This window comes from Castanea sativa, chromosome 4 (assembly GCF_040712315.1).
Source record: "Castanea sativa cultivar Marrone di Chiusa Pesio chromosome 4, ASM4071231v1".
Lineage (NCBI taxonomy): Eukaryota > Viridiplantae > Streptophyta > Magnoliopsida > Fagales > Fagaceae > Castanea > Castanea sativa.
In genome coordinates this window covers 35,466,318-35,479,624 of record NC_134016.1, presented here as the reverse complement: position 1 = coordinate 35,479,624, position 13,307 = coordinate 35,466,318, and the positions used below count along the sequence as shown (strand labels likewise).

The following is a 13,307-nucleotide window of genomic DNA, read 5'->3' as shown; positions in this document are numbered from 1 at the left end:
GGTCAGAGGGTATCGAGATTTTCAAAAGAGAGACTCACTGTGAGATGAGAAGTCGATGATCAAGCCAATATGGGGAGAGCGGAGTGTGGAGGCGGCGGCAGAGGGAGATTCGGCATGAGAGGTAGGGACTCTGGAGTGGAGGTTGTCTGAAGTCTGAACGTGAGAAAGAGTGGAAAGTGTGGGGTATGTAGGGAGGGTTTTCCAACTTTTGATTTTATAGTCTAATTAGTTTTAGTTTAATTAGTTTAATTAGATATTTACTTAGTTTAATTATAGGTGATTAATCTAATGGGTTTTAAAATGCCATGTTTAAAAATATAAAATGAAAACATTGAAAAGCTATTAAGCTAGGCCAGATCATTTGATGACAGAACAAAAAAAAGGCCTAATTGTGAATTGTTTTAAAATAAAATGATGGAGGTCCAACACAAAATTGCCAAAGCATGTTTGACTCAAATATTTACAAATTTTATATTATATATTTAATATAAAATAAAATATAATAATATATTTCAGTTTGAATTGGTCGGTTTGGTGCATTAAAATTTGCCACCGAAAACCGAACCAAAGTTTTCAGTTTTTTATATAATAAAACCGAAACCCAATCAAAATTTTTGCATCAGTTCTGTCGGTTTGAATTGGTTTTTTCGATTCCTTGGCTTTTTGCATACCCCTAGTTGTGTACTTGTACAGTTATGTTCTCTCGATTTGATCATCCAATTAGTCATATTATTTTTTTTAAAATTAACTGTAGTTAGCTACATATTAAAATTCTTACATAAATTTAATAATAGCTATAATCATTTTTTATTTATTTTTTAATAAGATAGAACGTGTGATAATTTTTGTTGTGTGGTATTTTTTTTTGAAAAAGTTGTGTGGTGATTTTTATTGAGTATATGTGATTGTTTTTTGTTTTTAAATTTTATTTCATAGCTCATTAATATTAGATTCCTAATATTTTGCACTCATTAACTCACTTAGATATTTTAATGTGTTTGATCCATGTACAATTACAAAATGCATGACATACAATTACAAAATGCATGACAAAATGGTAATTGCTAGTCAAAAATGGTAATTAATTAAAATTGTCTTATTTTATTTTTATTTTTTCCTCAAAATAAATCTGTCTTCTTTTATTTTTCCCACCCAAAATTTCCCAATTTTTTTTTCCCCTCCTAACGTATTTCACTTGGCTTTTTTCCCCTTAAAGCCAAAATCTGACTTTTTATTTAGGTCTTTTTCCCCCAAAATTTGTTTCCCTCTCTCTAAGCTGTCACTCTTCTTCTCTCTTTCTCTCCATCCTCACTGGCCATCCTCACCAGCCACCGCTGCCAACTGCCCTTCCATCAACACTAACCTCATCTTCTTTCTCATTCTTTCTTTAATCTTCTTCTTATATATAAATTAATTTCACAAGAAAGTTCCTGCTAGTCTAAGTGCCCAAAACCAAAGCCAAAGCCAAAACATTTTAATTGCTTTTGTTTTGTTTTCTGAGAAAGAGTGAGCTTGTCTGCCAAAATGGGATTGGAGGAGGGTAGTGTGCCCAAATGGGCATCAAAGCCTTGCATTATGGGCATTGACGAAGCTGGATGTGGCCCTATTTTAGGTTTCACATTTTTTCTTCACAACCCACTTTGTTTTTCTCTTTTTATAAATTTGTGGTTTTTTTTTGAAATTTTTTCTCATGATCTCTAGAGCCATGGTGTACGGCTGCTTGTATTGTGCCCTCTCCTATCAAAAACTCTTTCCTCCTTGAACTTTGCAGGTTTTCTTCTACTCTTCTCATTGGGTTTTTTTTTTTTTTTTAAAATAAATTTTAATTTATGGTAGAAAAGTAATGGTTATGCTTTCTTGGGTCTTTGATTTTCCCTTAGTAATGTGAAGTCAAAGAACGTACTATTTAAAATTTTTAATAAAAAAAGAATCATTTTTGACATTCATTTTAACTAGGATCAAAGTTACACATTAATATTTAATTCAACTGAAGTTGATACAAATAAGTTGTTGTGAGACTTTGAAAATATCAATCTTGTCTTCAAAGATGAAAGTTCATAGGGGAGTGGTGGGTGACCTCTTAAGCTTTCAATCTTGGTACTAGGTGCTCAACCCCCTTCAATTTTCTTTTTTGCTTTCTTCTTTCCTTTTTTAGAATACCCATTTTAAGCTTTCTTTTGCAAATGGGTCAGTGTGTATTGTTTTGTTTTTGTTTCCTATTCTCAAAGCTTTAAGAATTCTGATATGTAAAAGAAACTATTAATAATTGAACAAAGTTATACTATTTGAATTGTAAAAAAAAAGAAAAGAAAAGAAAGAAATTTGTGGAAATTACATTGTTAATCTTTATGACTATTTTTTTTAATTCCATGAATTTCATTAATTTGTTGCAAAATTGAGTGATTAGCTCAGATGGGTATCTGTTATTTCCAACGTTGTAGTCTTTAGAAGCATCAAGGAGTCTGCAACTGTAAACAATATTTTACTTTGATTTGTGAGCTCAAAGGAATATGACAACAAATGAGGTTGAAGTATAGCAAAAGTATTTGTTGTAGGGTTTACTGATATGTTTCTATTGTAGTTCACCAATTGATAGTCTATGTTAGAGATAATGGGTCATGTTCTGAATGTGGAAGTAACAATGGTCTCTAGCCTAGATGCCTCATGGGCAGAGTGGAGCGAAGTTTAGAGGCACTACACTGCTCACTCTTGTGGATGTAGGCACAGTGCCAAATCATGTAAATATCTGTGTTAATTTTCTCTCTTTTGTTCACTGACATTGCTAAGATATGAAATCTGCAACAGTTAGTTTATGATACCGGGCTTGACTTTCATGGTTATAGATGGTCATTTTATCATCTCGGGTTTGGTTGATTTTTTCATTTCCAGTTTTTCAATTTATAATTTTTTCCCCTTTCAAAATATCTATGTAATTCTGAATGACATTCTTAATGACATTTGTCTACTTTTGCAATCCTTTGTGCATTGGTAGATCTTATGATGACAAGACGAGAAAATGGATGTGCACGGATATTGAGGTGCAAAGATATGTGGTTCGCTCAATTGCTGCATTTCTTGATTCTATTTCTGGAGATACACTACACCATCCACTTGTAAAGGTATCAAAATTTTCCACATTTTAAATGTTTGATGGTAAAGATGGTGTCTTTTTTAAAAATCTTCGTGCTTATGGATACTTCATAGTAATTGTTTCTTACCTTTTGATTAATTTTGACTATTGAAATCTTGTTTTAGTATTTTGTATTCTATAACTATATTATGGTAAACTAAAGCATAAGCTCTCACAATATGACTCATTTATCAAGGTCTCAAAAGCCAGGTTACCAAAAATTTATTCTTATTTTGATTTGGTGGGCTTGGGGATTCTGGAAATGCCTAATTCCATACAATTTAAGTTATTCTTAAAGTATTTGCATTCATATTTTGTGGACCAATTTTAGGATTTAGTTGCTGATAAGGTTGGGGCATTGGTATGGATTCTTCATTTTAAAAATGGAGTCATACTAAATATAGCAGCAAAAGTGGTAGTAAAGTTGGTTAATGTTTTACCTAGTTTAGTAATGCAGCCTTATTTGTTAAATCTTGTTCATCCTCTCTCATCCTTGTTATCTTTACAACATGTAGAAGTGGTTGTATCATGTGCTACTGCTTTGAATTAGTTGTAGTTTATTGGTATTATTATAAGAAAGCACTTTATGTTTATAAGTTGTGTAATTTTGCAATCTGATATTGGGGTTGTTTTTGGGACTCTGGGAAAGCTTATCTTTAGACAAGCCCTAGGCATTGGCTAAGGTGGTAAGAGACTAAGGAGAGATTGTAGGTTTAGTTCTCACTTAAAGTAGAGGAAGAAAAGGACATTACAAATGAATTTATGTTTATATATATTCTTTCCTTGTTGGTAGATTGCAAAAAGAAGAGGCATTACAGGTTTATGTGGAGAAAGCAAGTGAACTTGTTTATGTTAGACTTAAGGCACTCTCTCTCTCTCTATTTGTGGTGGGTTGTTGAATTGGGGCAAGCAAGTGGCTTGCATGGAGATATAAGGTGGTTTTAGATGATATTAGAAGTGTTGACTGTTTTGTGTAATATTGGATGATTCTTGTTGAGTTATTTTTTTATTCGATTAATTCATTCTAGGGGCTTCTCTCTATCTTTTTCACACATGAAGAACACTAAAATGAAATTGGATATTTAAAGAGATGCCCATTCCTAAAGAATATTGCTAGTAATGATGTTATAGTTATCAAATGTGTTGATAACTTTTGTTTGCGTTTAAATTCATTGTTTTCTAAGGAACATAGCTGGTTGTTGGGTCACTTGACTAGTCAATTAGGCCAGCATAGATATGATACTACTCTCCTTAGCTTACTTTGGAATGTGATGGACATTTTTATAGTATGTTTACAGTTTTGGATGCTATTAAATGATAGTAGCAGTTTGTAGTATGTTAGGTTCTTTGCTTTTTTGTCTTTAGAACGCTCTATTATATTTTGATAAGTTATATTCCACTCTAATTATAGCAGCTAGCATGTATGGTATGTAGTTGGCTAGTAGCATTTATCCCATTTCAATTTGTTTTGAAACTAAGCAGCCAATCATGTCATTTTAGTTTGCAAAACCATAACTTTAATTGGTTTGAGATTTCCAGTTTCACACAGTAACATGCCCCAACTATTAGACCTTCCAACATTTACTTTAAAGACTTATTAAAAGTAATTCAATTCTTAGAAATGGTGGAACTCTAATTTCCATAATAGAGACCTTAACCTGTCTCAGTATTCAATTTTTATGATGGTTGTACTTGTTTATTTTTTACGCATGCCCCTCTAGTTTATTGAATATAGTTTTCACTATGCTAATTTCTTTAGTTAGCCATTTGATATTTATTTACCAGGTGCACTTAATTTCTTTAGTTAGCTATTTGAAATCAAAAGTTTTGTGCAATGCTGAAAATAGATTTGATGCTAGCTATTAGCTGATATGACTTTTGCAAGAGCCCTCAGTTTAGTAGCACTACAATTCTATCCAAATCAGTTAGATCACACACACACACACACACACACACACACATATATATAGGGCATTGTTTGAACTTGTTCTCATTTTTTGCCTTGGTAATATTTTCTTTTCATGCTATTCCATTTATATGCACTTATTGAGTAATCATAATTTGTATGTAGGATGTTCCTTCGGTCCAACAATCTCCACCTATCCAAAAATCATTAGCTGCATCCCATCACCAAAGAAGCTTATAGATTTTATCTTGGTGTTTGAGGACTCTTTTGTGTACAAAGAACTTCATTGCTATAACCACATTTTTTGCAAGTGTTGGAGGATATTTTTAAACATTTTAGAACTTTGATTATGATATTAGCTTATATTGAGTGGTTGTTTTATTCAAAGGACCACATCTTTTTTTGTTAATCTTATTATGATGGTAATAGACAATGTTATGTATTTGATAATATATTTCTATGTTAATATTATGTTAGTTTGAAAACATTTGTGGTGTTGTTAATTAGTTATGTTTGTGGTATTGTGTTAATAGAGTCAAAATTATTATAGGTTCTTTGAAACAGCTCTCTAAATAGGTTATTGGCAAATAGTGGTTTTAAAACCCAATTGAAACCCAAGGAACTAAAATTGACAAGTATTGTGGTATTGTTTCAGTAAAACTAAAATTATTACAGGCTGTTTGTAATAGGACTATGGTTTTAAAACTTAGAGGAAAAAAAAAATTAACCTATAGTGGAGGACAAAAACTGCCGCCAAAAGGTGCATATGGTTTGTTGTACATGAAACCCTATAGCGGCGCTTATTGCCTGCCGCTAAAAGGTCACTTGACCCGAATTATAACCTCATATGGTGGTGGTTTTTAGCCTGTCACAATAGACCAAAATAGTTGCAAAATGGCAGATCTATTACGACGCTTTTTGTTACCGCTGCAATAGATTGATAGCAGTACTATAATAGTGGCGGGAAGAACCGTTGCAATAGCACCCACTGCTAAAGGTCAAATGTACCTTTAGTGGCACTTTTTTGGACGTTAGCAGCGGTTTTGGCCCGCTGCAATAGTACAGATTTATTGTAATGATAATTTACTTTTTCATGAGACTTGAGTAATATCAAAATCATCGCTAAGTGTATGTTTTATTAACTTATACTATTTTGGTCTGTTTGGTTGTTAAAATTTTTTAATCACAAGGATGTTTGAGAATTTCACAGGAATTAAATTGGTAAGAGTTGACATTTATGTTGTTCAATATATTATACTTCAAATTCAAAAATGTAGAATCCTATAGAAAACACTATATATTTTTTTAAAAAAATTTGGTTGTTAAAAATTCTTATATAAATTATTTTAGAAACTAAATAATTAATAATTATTTGGGTGAAAGATAAATATAAGAATAAATAAGACATAACATAATGAACTAAAACTTCTTAATAGCCCAAGTGGAATAAAGCAAAAATGATTTTCCGTAATAGTGGCAAGTGAAATGAGAGCAACCTTAATTGTGATTTTTTTTTTTGTGGGTTTTAAAATGAATTGTTTATACTTAATTTAATAAATAAAAATATTAAAAGTTGAATTTCATTATTACCTTAAAAATTCTCACATATAAAACATTTGTGGGAATTGATATAAGGTAGGGTTAAGCATTCCTGCATTTCATGGGAATTGATGAGATGTTCTTGGAAATTGCAATTCTCGGGAATTTTATGAAACAAACAGCTAAGTTTTACAAACTATTGGGAATTAGAAATATTATCCTAAATTTTCACGTAGCAAACACACTTTATGTGACGTTCTGTTTGCTTCAATTAAAAACCTTATGTGAAAATAGTTTTTCGCATTTTCTTAGTAGTATTAAAAAAATGAGATATATTTCTAGAAAATAACTTTCTAAAAATGATTCATTTTTTACAAATGTTAATGTCGATTATAAGACCATATAACGATATATAATAAGATTATTTATGTGTATTATTTAAAGAAATCACATGACTCATTTAAAAAGTCATATGACCAGAAATACATGTCAATGGCCACTTTAACAGTTTAATCACCACGTGGTAGGTTGGAGGAAGTTTCCTCCAAACCGGTTTGGAAGTAAACTTTTTCTAAATTAAAAATACTTAGGAATGTTTTTTGAGAACAAAATACTTGGGAATGTTTAAAGTTTTATGGCAAACTGCGTAAAATCTTCCAATAAGAAAAAAAAAAAGTAATTATAGTGAGATACTAAATTTAAAAAAATAAAGATACTGTAACTCCCTAAGTTAATTGTATTTAATTGTTTCTCAAAAAAAGTAAATTGTATTTAATTAAGCTTAATTAAGTTTATTGATGTGCCTTTTAGTATACCGTACTAAGAGCTAGCGTATCAAGGGTGGAGATATAATCCTTTCAAAAAAGAAGAAGTAAAATGGAGATGTTATGGTAAATTAAAGCATGGAAATATGTCTTCCTAATCAGACCTTTCTCCTTTAATAAATCACCTTCATTTGGATTCTTTCTATAATTACTAAAAGCATTCTATATTTAATCATCAGAAAAAAAAATTCTAATGTTATTTTTGAGACAGTTTACCAACCATGTTGGTTTTCTTATTCTATTCTTCTTCTTCACGTAATATTAATGAGGAGTACTTGGAAAGGGGTCAATGCCCAAAATTGCACAACCCCATCATAAATTCATTCATAATTGATCCTTTGTTTTCTGCGTAGAATAATGCTACAAAATTGTTCATTCATGTATTAGATTCTTACTAATTCTTATTTAGGCAAACGATTGACATCATTTTTTAACTCACCAATAACTACTTGTCATATTAACAGTTTGTAAACAAATTTGTAACTCAAACATTTTCCTTTTACGTATACTTTCACTACCAATCACCAAAGAGTACTTTATTGGAATTTTATTAATTATAAGGAAAAAATAATTCGTCCAATCACTAAAATATCATACATTAATTGCAATTATATAACCGATGATTTCATATATCTACTGAAAAGTGAAAAATAGCCATAAGGGCCATAATAATGTAAATAAATAAATTCCAATTCGCTTAATTTTCTTCGTTAAGACCTATAAATACTATTCTTAATACTCTCTCTCGCTCAAAAGAAAGATTGATTCATCATTAAGGCAAAATGGCTGGCCTTGGAATTGTGGCTGCTTGGGCTATTATTGTGGCTTTGGTCTTTGCGTCTAATGGTGCTCATGGCTGGGATTATGCTCATGCAACATTTTATGGTGATATTGGAGGCGGTGAAACCATGAGTAAGTACTCTTATTGTCGTTTTTCATTATTTGGATCTTGCTTTAGAAATATATATACACTAAATATACCCAACCCCACCACCCCTAGGTACTTGTACCTAGAGAGGTGACTCTAGATCATTCTCATTGGCACTCTTAGGCTGTGTTTGCTTATATTTTAAGTATTTGATAGTGTTCCCAAAAATTCTATGAAAAGCATATTTTTACTATTTCCCCAAGTTTTTTCATCTCCCAAGAACATATATATATATATATATATATATATAGAATTCTAGATTAAAAAAAATTGTGATTAACCAACCACTGGTAGAGAAAGTGGTCAGCGGTGGTGGTTGACTCTAGTGGATTGTGGGGGTTGGGTGGATACAAATAAATAATATTTTTCATATTTGTGAGTAATCACAAATATGAAAAATATTTTCTAAAAATCAATTTCTATCTAAACAAACACAACCTTATTGTCCTTCAACCATGGCAATTAGAAGTGGTCTACTAATATTTCACCAGCATGACAAAGCGAATGCCATATGAATTAAAAACATGTTGTTTTGCATTTGTAGTAGAAGCCTAGAAGGCACTATTGGTGATAAAACACATTCGCATGCATTCTTTCATATTGAAGAGCTTCTCTCCTAACATGGAAGGCCCTTTTACATAAAAAAGAAAGTGGCATCTTAGTCTTTGGCTCGGATGAGACACCCCAGAATTCCTATAGATCAATAGTATGGTGGATCAAATTGTCACGTACTAAACCAATAAACCTACCGGTGGGGTTACCTTCCTGTTATTGATAATGAAGAAAATTGATATATTTTGATTTTGTTTTTGTTGTAGTGGGAGCTTGTGGTTATGGAAATCTATTCGATCAAGGTTATGGTCTTGAGACAACAGCATTAAGCACTGCTCTTTTCAACAATGGGGCTACATGTGGTGCTTGCTTTCAAATAAGATGCATAGACTCACCATGGTGCAAAAAAGGTGCAGGTATAATTCGAGTAACAGCCACCAATTTTTGTCCTCCTGACTATTCCAAAACCGAAGACATTTGGTGCAACCCACCACAGAAACATTTCGACCTCTCCATGTCAATGTTCCTAAAGATTGCAGAATACAGAGGTGGAATTGTTCCTGTTATGTATCGAAGAGTCATGTGTTACAAGAAAGGTGGGATTAAGTTTGAGTTAAAGGGAAATCCATATTGGTTGCTGGTTTTAGTGTACAATGTTGGGGGTGTTGGCGAAGTTAGTAATGTGAAAATTAAGGGTTCCAATACTGGTTGGATACAGATGTCTCGTAATTGGGGCCAGAATTGGCAAACTGGGGTTCGTTTAGATGGTCAAAGCTTGTCTTTCCAAGTGACTGGTAGTGATGGTAAAATAGTGCAGTCTGATAATGTTGCACCCTCAAATTGGGAATTCAATAAGGTATATGAGGGCAAGAATTTTTAGGAATGAGTAACTGGATTTTTTTTTGAAATCTTGGCTTCTAGCTAGTAGATCTTGGACATGTTTTGTTTGATTAAGAACTGTCTATGTACTTATGGTTTATTTGAGATTTAGGGGATTTAGCATGTAATGGAAATTCAAAGTCTGAAGAATAAATTTTGATTTTGTTATGCTTATCAATGATTTTTTTTCCTGAACTGGGCCAAGAAAACTGCCCAAATCTATGGTCCATTTATTTTTATTTATTTATTTATAAAAAAATTAAGAATGTTTTAGGGAAGTTCATGGTATACATTAACATCACACCTATTGATTATTATTTGGTAAGATTTCATGTTGACCTCTTACATTATTTTTTCAGAAATAATAATTATTTCTAAAGTATGTGATTATGATATTCTGGAACTGAGAAAGTAAAGCCTTTGAATTTTGAGATATCAGAATGAAAAGTATCAATAGAAATTTATAGAAATAATCCGAGATCCCTATTCTCCAGCGTAAAAATGCCAGAATCCTAACGTATATAAGAAATATACCAGGAATATTAAAAAAAATAATGGTAACCCATTTATTTATAACGGTGATCAGTAAAATATTACATTCATAATTGGGTCAACCAATATGACCAAACATAAATCATACTTGATGACCAAGTTCAAACAATGAAGAGACATACCAGTCTCTTCGTTGTGTGCGTCTAGTATTCGTTATTTATAATCCCAATCTACAACAGTGTCTAGTATTCGTTATTTATAATTTATTAGCTGTGCATTTGTGCATTTCTGTTTTAATGAAATAAAGAATTAATAATTTAATGAAATAGAATATATGATAAAAAAAAAAAAATCAAATATGAGTGTTTTGAAAATGGCTAGCTAGAATATAAAAAATAGTTCTTATTTTAGAATAGATAGAATTTTTGACTAAGCCAATGTGACTACTGCTCTATATAAGTTATTGGTCTTTTAAATTTTTAATGCCAGGGAGGTTTAATTGTTCCACGCAATCAGAGAATACTATATTGACCAATTTGTATAAAAAGTGTAACAAGTTCAACTCTTTAGTTCCATTGTGGGGATTTTAAATTCTTTACATTTGTAATATATATATATATATTTTATCAACTTTGATTTATGAACTCATATTTTAGTGGGATTGATTGCAACACTTTAGTATTCATTTTCTATTTTTCTGAAGGAAAAAATGAATTCTGTAATGCTTAATGGAGTTTATAAACAATTACTTTCACATAAACTTATTACTACACTTTTAACTTTGTATACGATAATTGTGACACGAAAGTTCAATTACAAAACTTTTGACCAGCTGTGTGTATGAAAAAAGCCGTAGCAGTACACATGCTTTCGACTTGGAGATGTTTGACCTCTTAGAGAAATCTAAAATTGCATGACACAAAAAATTTAAGAGGGAAAATTCTTAGAGAAATCAGTTTGTAGTAATAGACTAATAGCTACGTCGTGACCTAGTTATATAGTTCGACACTATAAACAAGACAACAAAATTTTGAACTTAGAAAATTATGAATGCAGAATTTTCAGCCAATAGAATTAGACCCCACAAAAAAAAAAGAGAAAAGTCAGGCAATAGGAATGGGTCAAGCCAGACAGCCATTGAATTCAACATTTTTCTGTAGCTGACCCAGTTATCGTTCTACACTATAAAAAGAGAGTTGAGTGCCTCATCACCTTCATTCAAAACCTTTCCTTTCTACAACATATATACACACAGAAAATCTCTCAACCAAATGGCTTCAGTTCTTCAATTACCTTCATCTTCTTCTTCATGTTGTTGTTCAAGGAAAATTAATGCTGCTATTCATGTCCCAAAGCTTCCAAAACTCACCCTCTCAGTTCCAAAAATACCAATAAGAAATCTAGGTGAGGAGCTGAATATAAGAGACGGGTTCATAAACACAATCCCAGTAGAAAAGATCAATGATAGATCACACAACTCTAGTACAAATATTGTTACCACTCAACTCTATGCTATCTTAGAGGCCGTAGCTGATAGAGTAGAGATGCACGCCAACATTGGAGAACAACGTGACAACTGGAACACTCTTCTTCTAAACTCAATCAACATGATAACTCTCACTGCTGCAACAATGGCTGGTGTTGCAGCCACAGCTGGTGGCATTGGAATGCCCCTTTTGGCTTTGAAATTATCGTCTACTCTTTTGTATTCCGCGGCCACAGGAATGTTGCTAATAATGAACAAAATTCAGCCTTCACAGCTTGCTGAAGAACAACGTAATGCTACAAGATTGTTCAAGCAGCTCCAGAGCCAAATCCTAACCATGCTCGCCATTGGATCTCCAACTCAAGAAGATGTGAAGGAGGTGATGGAAAAAGTTTTGGCCCTTGATAAAGCCTACCCACTTCCCTTGCTTGGTGCAATGCTTGAAAAATTCCCTGCAAAGTTTGAGCCAGCTGTTTGGTGGCCTAAAAATCAAGTACTACAAAAGAAAAACTTTTTACATAAAGGAAAACAATATAACAATGGATGGAGTGAGGAACTCGAAATGGAAATGCGAGAGATTGTTAAGGTGGTGGAGAGAAAAGACATTGAGGACTACGTAAGACTTGGCAACTTGGCATTGAAGATCAACAAGACTTTAGCTATCTCAGGTCCATTACTCACAGGCATTGCTGCATTGGGCTCAGCTTTTGTTGGTAATGGATCATGGGCACCAATAGTAGCAGTGGCTGCTGGGGCTTTAGCTAGCACAGTTAATGCTTTTGAGCATGGTGGACAAGTTGGGATGGTGATTGAGATGTATAGAAACTGTGGTGGCTTTTTCCAGTTACTGCAAGAATCAATTGAAACCACACTTGAGGAAAGAGATTTGGAGAAAAGAGAAAATGGGGAATTTTTTGAAATGAAGGTGTCTTTGAAACTTGGGAGAAGCTTATCACAACTCAAAGAACTTGCAAGAAACTCAGCTTCTTCCCAAGTAGACGAATTTGCCAGCAAGCTTTTCTAGTTTTCTATATTTGTGCATAGTTAATTCAATTTTTTGATTCATCAATTGTTTATAACTTAATTAAATCTTTTTACAATCTTCTAACGTAGTAAAAATATTTAATTCTCAAAATTTATATTAGCTACTTGTGCAAAAAGAGTTTGTAAAAGAATATGTACATACGTATGTATGTATTTTCTTAGTTTCTAACATATAATAAAATGAAAATTGGACCAAAGACCTAAATGAAATATATTTGATATTTAAATAATTCTATTGAACGAAAGTAAAGTTAAAGAATTGAAACGAATTTCAGTCAAATGGTCAAATTTAGCTAGTGCAATTTGCATTTTAGCCTTATTTTTATATTAACTAAGTTTGGTTTTTTTAAAAAAAAGAAAAAAAAAACATAATTAGTGCACTGAAAAGTGCAATTTTAAGGGCAATAGAGTTTTATTTTAACTACAATTTATTAGTTAGTGCATTCTTGTTTTAATGAACTAGATTGTAATCTCATACATATATACGAGATACATTTACAAATAAGCATTACTAAATGCATATTAAA

The 13,307-nt window shown here is 32.0% G+C and overlaps 3 protein-coding genes across 3 annotated transcripts; all 3 read left to right on the top strand.

Annotated features, from left to right (window-relative positions):
• The first annotated feature begins 1,218 nt into the window (after positions 1–1,218).
• LOC142630892 (uncharacterized) lies at positions 1,219–5,523 on the top strand. Its single transcript, XM_075804950.1, has 4 exons — positions 1,219–1,612; positions 1,702–1,771; positions 2,993–3,119; positions 5,202–5,523. The coding sequence occupies exons 1-4, from the start codon at positions 1,525–1,527 to the stop codon at positions 5,274–5,276; spliced, it is 360 nt and encodes a 119-aa protein (XP_075661065.1). The 5' UTR covers positions 1,219–1,524; the 3' UTR covers positions 5,277–5,523.
• A 2,658-nt stretch (positions 5,524–8,181) lies between these two features.
• LOC142632786 (expansin-A23-like) lies at positions 8,182–9,759 on the top strand. The gene is made up of 2 exons (XM_075807125.1): positions 8,182–8,311; positions 9,146–9,759. Exons 1-2 carry the CDS (start codon positions 8,182–8,184, stop codon positions 9,757–9,759), a joined length of 744 nt encoding a protein of 247 aa, XP_075663240.1.
• A 1,762-nt stretch (positions 9,760–11,521) lies between these two features.
• On the top strand, positions 11,522–12,771 carry LOC142630207 (putative F-box protein At4g22030). The gene has a single exon (XM_075804174.1). The coding sequence runs from the start codon at positions 11,522–11,524 to the stop codon at positions 12,758–12,760; it is 1,239 nt and encodes a 412-aa protein (XP_075660289.1). The 3' UTR covers positions 12,761–12,771.
• The last annotated feature ends 536 nt before the right edge of the window (positions 12,772–13,307 follow it).